The sequence below is a fragment of the Vicia villosa genome, linkage group LG5 (genome assembly GCF_029867415.1).
Source record: "Vicia villosa cultivar HV-30 ecotype Madison, WI linkage group LG5, Vvil1.0, whole genome shotgun sequence".
Classification (NCBI taxonomy): Eukaryota; Viridiplantae; Streptophyta; class Magnoliopsida; order Fabales; family Fabaceae; genus Vicia; species Vicia villosa.
The window spans coordinates 2,354,129-2,360,892 of record NC_081184.1 but is presented as its reverse complement, the minus strand read 5'-3'; the positions used below and the strand labels follow the sequence as shown (position 1 = coordinate 2,360,892).

Genomic DNA, 6,764 nt, shown 5'->3' with positions numbered 1-6,764 from the left:
AAAAAATCGTTAGTGTACATTCAAGGGTTGAGATTTTGCCGACAGTTTTGTACGATTGTAATTGCACCGATCGTTTGTGTGCTCCAGAATAAATTCAAACTTGTGTAAATAGAGATCATGTGTTGTTAAGAAAAACATCTTGCAATATCTCCCTTTTTGTTTAAGACAGAAGTATACTTTAACAGGGTGAAACATCCTGTTGAGTTTGTGCTCCCAAAGGATACCACATTTCTCGCTCTATTGAGATCCAAATTGAATAATATGTTGCCCGACACCGAGAACAAAAAGGTGAGTAAGATTGAGTTTCTTGCACCATGGATTGATATTGATGGAAGGGTGAAATGTGATCGTATTGAGTTGAAGAGTGATGAAGATTTGAAGGTTAAGTGAATAACATATCATCATTGGCTACCTAAGGAATCAATCAAGTTTGATGCGACAATTTCTAGATCTGTCAGCGACATAATCGGGATGTTGAAACGTTCAGAGTCATCGGGTAGTGTTTATGTGTCGTTATATAGTATTGTTTTGTTTAATTTATGTAACAGCCTATCTAAAGTTATATTAATCATCATGTGTTATGTTATTTGTCAAATGTTAAATTATGTTTATCGTGCAATAATGAAAGTGATAAAATTTTATCTAATAAATTAGATTTTTTCTTTACCCACCTCCCTATGGGGGTCACCCCCAGCGAAAACCCCATTTTACCCCGCTTCGGAAATGCATTTCCGAAATATTTTTTTTCTAAATTTTTCCAGACTTCGGAAGTGCATTTCCGAAAAAATCCCAAAAATTGGGATTTTGACTAATTCGGAGATGAATCTCCGAAACAACAAAAAAAAATCTAAAAAAATCCCAAAAATTAATTTTAGGATATTAATTAATTCAATTATCATAAATTTGATATAATTTATGATTAATAAATAATAATAATTATATATTTTGATATAATTTATGAGTTATGAATAATAATTATTATATATTTCTATTTTGATTCATATTTTAAAATTTAAAATAATTTTAATTAAAATAATTTCACTTACAAAATGAGTTATAATTTTTTATTTATATATTTATATATTTATAATAATTATTATATATTTATATATTTACAAAAATAATTAAAAAAAATGAGTGTTTTAATTTATATATTTATATAATAATTATAATAATTATTATATATTTATAAAAATTATTATATATTTATATAATAATTATTATATATTAATTATAAATATATTTATACATTTATATAATAATTATAAAAATTAAAACAATGAGTGTTTTAATTTATAATATATATTATATTTATATTTATATATTATATTTAATTTTAAATAATTCAAAATTTACTTATGAAATTAAGATATTTTTTATTTATATAAATTAATAAAATAATTTTTAACTTTTAAAATTGTTTAGGAAATTTTATACCTATTAGTTGTATTGATTCACCTTGATTTTATACCTATTAATGGTATTGATTCACCTTGATTTTAATTTTTTAATAATTATTAAATTCTTTCGGAAGTGTATATCCGAAACATTCCAAGACCAATTTGGTCTTGGAATATTTCGAAAGTGTATATCCGAAACACCCCTCCCAAAAAAAATTCGGAAGTGTATATCCGAAACATCCCCCTCCCAAAAAAAAATTCGGAAGTGTATATCCGAAGACACCCCCCTCCCAAAAAAAAGTGTTTTCGGAAATGCATTTCCGAAAACCCAAAAAAGGGGTGTTTTCGGAAGTGTACTTCCGAAATCACCCTTTTTTTCAAAAAAAAAGTGATTTCGGAAATGCATTTCCGAAATATGGGGGCATTCTGGGAATTTTCGCAAGTGGTGGCTAAGAAGGTTAGGAGGTCTATTAAGAAATTTTCATAAATTATGCGGTGTAAATTTTAGAGTAATAATACACAATATACAAATAACACAAAAATGATAATAATGTCTAAATAGCCCCCCCCCCCCCCCCCCTTCGGCTAAGAGTGTTGCCTGCAATCCCAAAGTATAAACTTCACCATATGGGTTTACCAAACCCATGAAGTTATTCATAATGACTGCAATCATATGCATACACAATGTCATCTGGGCCATGCGGTGGTGGAGCAACGGTCATCAGAAAGGCCCTCCAACATGATAAGGTTCAACATTATATCTATACAGCCTAAGTGGGATGATGTTAGGAGGTGATACAGTAAGGTACCACTCCAAGTATCCATCCACGCACTATGCAGGGAACTAAATCTCAACTGCACGATCTCTAATGGCACAGGACAAATCGATAATGTTACTAACAAACCATCTATAAATGTCCTTAGATAGAATAGCAGGGATTGGTCGTAGGATGTCCTTAACATTTCCAAACTGGCGTAGACTCCTCTCAGGTTAATGTCTAGCCACTAAGATCTCCCATCGCAGATAACTAAATAAAAGTGAAGCTTTTTCAAACTCCTAATGCACAATATGGTCTACGTAGGGTGTCTAGAAAGGGAAAAGTGAGCACCCTTGTGTTTACTGTGATATTTGGTAAACAAACGCTAGTCTTCCAAATCAAACACTTCGGTAACTTACAGGATTGACTAGATTGATCCTAGGACATGTGTCGTAGTTTTTTGTTTATAATTAGGGTTATAGTAGAATTCATGTTTCGACAATATTACTTCTTAATGAATACTAAGGCCTTTCTTAAAAGTAAAAAAATGATAAGAACATTAAGTAAAGTAATTCGACTGAATAAAGTAAATGCTCTGAATAATAAAGGTTTCGACTAAGAAATGAAGGAAACGTAAAGAGTGTGTAAAAGACTTAATACTGATAATGTAAATGGCTTTGAAATAAAAACAATGGTGTTTCTATACGTACATTCTCTGTAACGCTGCTACTTTGAGTATTTGAGTAATTTGTACAAAGTGAGCATCCTCAATCCTACCATTAAGACTCCTATTTATACTAATTCGACCCTAACGGTCCTTCTTCAGAAACATGCCATGTTCGTCTTTTGCCTGATCCTTTTGAATAATAGACTTCCACGCGTCTTCGGTGAAGGGCTTGATCAATTTCAAATTCAAATTCTTTTTTCCTATGAGCGCTAAGTCTTTGACGCGTTACATCCAAATAACTTTAAAAAAATGGAAGATTGTATGCATTTTTATCAAATTTTTCAAAATATCCAATAGAAAATATGTATTTTTATCAGATGTTTCAAATTATCCGGTAAAAATGCTTGAAAAACATGAACTTTTATCGGACATTTTTAAAAATGTGATAAAATGTATTAATTTTTTTTAAAAAAAAACCGGTATAAACATAAAATTCGGTAAAATTTGATATTCATTGTTCATAAATTAAATTCAATAGTTTGTTTAAAAAATTAGAAAATATCAAAAACTTTTCAAAACACTTAAAATGTTACATGAAATTTTTATAATTCACATAGTTAATATGATAATTGCACAAAATCTAGAGGAATGCTAAGTTAAATTTCGAGGGGGCGTGATAAAATCTCTAATTCTAAATATTTCAACGACAAGAAAGAGAACCCAAACTCAAAATGTAGAAAAAAATAAAGCAATCTAGTTCTCATGAATAATGTTAGAGTTGATTTAAGAGTCTCACTTGATAGTGAGACATGTCAAGTTGAAATTACTGTCACTAGAAAACTACCTTATAGTTCTATTCATGACCACAAGGAGTATTATATTTATATTATAAAGTATCAATTCTCATAAAACAAAGTCATTCTTCCATTACAATTCTTAAGCTTCTTCCATTCACTCAAGTACTAGTACATAGTACATAATATACATCACATTAATGCACATATTAATTCATACCCAAATTAACAACTATCCCATGAATCCATCTCAACAACCCTAGGATTTTTTCCATTCATACCATCAAACAACATATCTTGAATGCATGAATGTGAATCTTCAACTTTAGAGAACCGAATTCCCATAATACCCTTTTATCATAAAAAAAAAAAAAAAAAAAACCCAAACATTCCCAACAAGAAAAAACAAAGGCTAAGAATAAAAAAAAACCTTAGTTCTAGTAGCATACTGTTTCAACCTACACCACCATTCCAGTACTGTTCCTACCACCAAATTCTACTCCATTACCATTACTATCCCTTTCTCTTCGAACTTCAGGTACACCACTGAACAACTCACCAACAGAACTAACAACACAACACTTCCTAACACTGTTCCGCACTACCTTTTTCTTACCGTTAGTTTCAGAAGAAGAACAAGACTCATTCGAGTTTGGTGATAACGGTATAGGCAAAACCGACGGTATCTTAAAGTTTGTCCTAGCCTTAGAGCCTCTCAGACGCCTGGCTGCTGCGTCGTAAGCACGCGCCGCTTCTTCGGCAGTGTCGAATGTTCCTAGCCAGTGACGGCACCGGCCGATTCTGTCGCGGATTTCCGCTGACCATCTTCCCCATGGTCGTTTTCTAACTCCTCTGTAGTTCTTGTTCAATGGAATGGTGTTGGTGTTTGTTTTTGTTGGGTCTGTTGTTGTGGCTTTGGGATGTGAAACGGTGGTGGATGGTGGTGTTGTTTTGGTGTGGTGGGGTCCGAAGAGGATTTGTTCTCCGACAACCGCGGCGATTCCTTCGAGAGATGTTTGATGAAATGAGAAGTATGGGTTGTGTTTCGGAAGATTTAAGGTTGTTGTTGTTGTAGGGTTGTATGAGAAGTTTTCAATGTTCATGGTGATGGTGTTTTTTTGTGTAATAATGTGTATGTTTTGTTCAACGCAGAATGGTCATGGCTATATATGAATTTGTTGAGTCGAAGAAATATTATATTAGATTTTTTAAAGTGAGAGAGAGAGAGATGTGTAGTAGTAATTGAGTAGTGGAGTATTTTATGTGAGAAAGGTAGATTTTGCTGTCAATGTCGAAAAGACCGTAATCCCTCATATTTACATGTTTGTCTTTTCTAGACTGGCTCTCCGGTACGTAGGGATACACCTTTTTTGAAGATCGTAAAGTTCTCTAGGGATAAGCACTTTTTTAAATTATGTTTAGCTGAGAAAAATTACAATTTATTTTTAATTCTGATGCGCAAAGTGTTATTACAAATTCACAATAATATCCGTACTCAAGATAAAAACATTAGAAGTATATACAAGCTTTTCTAAGGAGGAGTATTCGCGGTGCGGTTTGGACAATTTTGACGTTAAAAATTATTCGAACGGTAAAAGAAAATAGCATGCGGTTCAGTTTCGTTCAGTTGGTTTTCAAAAATAAAATCGAATTAAACCAAACTAAATTAATGCGGTTTGAATTAATTCGGTTGGTTCAAATTTAAAAAAAAAAATTATTGAGCTATATATATATATATATATATATATATATATATATATATATATATATTTTTTTTGTTTAGTATTCATATATTAACATTAAAAAGTTTATAATTTGATACATAAAAATGCGTCTTATAATTTTATCTTAGGTGTAAAGACTGATGATATACATGAAATTGTATTCTTAAATAAATATTATACAAAAAATATGATAAAATATATTTTGTCAAAATAGTATTTATAAATGAATAATATTTTATTTTTTGATGATATATAAATTAAAATAAATATCATACAAAGAATATGATAAAATAAACACATAATACTAGTTGATTTCTTTTTAAAAATTAAAGAAACATATATTGGTTAGTAAGATTTTATAACATAATGTGTTTTTGTTCGATTTGGTTTGCAAAATACAAGCTGCAAATCGAACTGAATTATGCGGTTCTGTTAGAAAATGGCTCAAATACATCTGAACCCAATGCAGTTTTTTGCGATTTCGATTTAATTTGATTCAATTTAACGATTTTCTTTTGGGCCGATTTGGTTTTGAACACCCATAATCTAACCGTTGCTTTAGAATGATAATTTATGGCTTGCTTGCAACAAAAAGAAATTGGCCTACGTTAACTATTTCATTAAGCTGACAAAACGGGTCTACTTTGTCAAACATATCAAATTTGTTTTGTATTTTAATAAAGACCGACGAAAGTTTTAGATTCGTACCATTTAATGTGTATGTTTTTTGTCCATTTTTACGAGCTTTTGCATATCCAGACATTAATATAGTTTTTGCAAGTTATAGGTTTTAAAAACATATTACCCGCAGACTCGTCCCGCCCCTCTTTTTTTTTATGTCGGCCAAAATTTTAGGTTTGCGCCCTCTACAATGTTTGCTTAGTTCCACCTTATTTTTACAGGTTTTTACGAGACAGATTTAAACGAAACGGACATACCTTTTTACCATCCTTAATTTCAATCGACCTCGAGTCTATATCACTACAGTTACGAGGTCGACCTCAAACAAATGCATTAGGAATTTAGCAACGGTTCTAAATATGTAAATTTTAGTGCTTTTCATCAGTCAATTAATAAGAAAATAAAAATAATAACTTTATTAGAGATTGAACGACAAAGCTTTTTTAAATTATTTTTTACATTTGAAAATTGTGTCTATTCTCTAAGAATATTTTTCTATTATCATGATGACTAACAAACTAGTTATATCTAATTTTTTGGCGAATATATCTTTTAATTACAATCACCTAATATTTTAGGCAAATTTGAAATCAAAAGAGATTTTTGTGCATGTTAATTTATATATCACAATTAATAATTTAATATGTTTAAAGTAATTATTAATTGAACAATTAAATTATATCGCAATTCAAAAGTTAGGATTAATAATTAGACATGGCAACAAAATTCATACTCGAATC

General features: G+C 30.4%; 1 protein-coding gene across 1 annotated transcript; it reads right to left on the bottom strand.

Moving 5' to 3' along the window:
• Positions 1 to 3,725: 3,725 nt before the first annotated feature.
• LOC131606115 (ethylene-responsive transcription factor ERF084-like) lies at positions 3,726 to 4,802 on the bottom strand. The gene has a single exon (XM_058878395.1). The coding sequence runs from the start codon at positions 4,720 to 4,722 to the stop codon at positions 4,078 to 4,080; it is 645 nt and encodes a 214-aa protein (XP_058734378.1). The 5' UTR covers positions 4,723 to 4,802; the 3' UTR covers positions 3,726 to 4,077.
• Between the last annotated feature and the right edge of the window lie 1,962 nt (positions 4,803 to 6,764).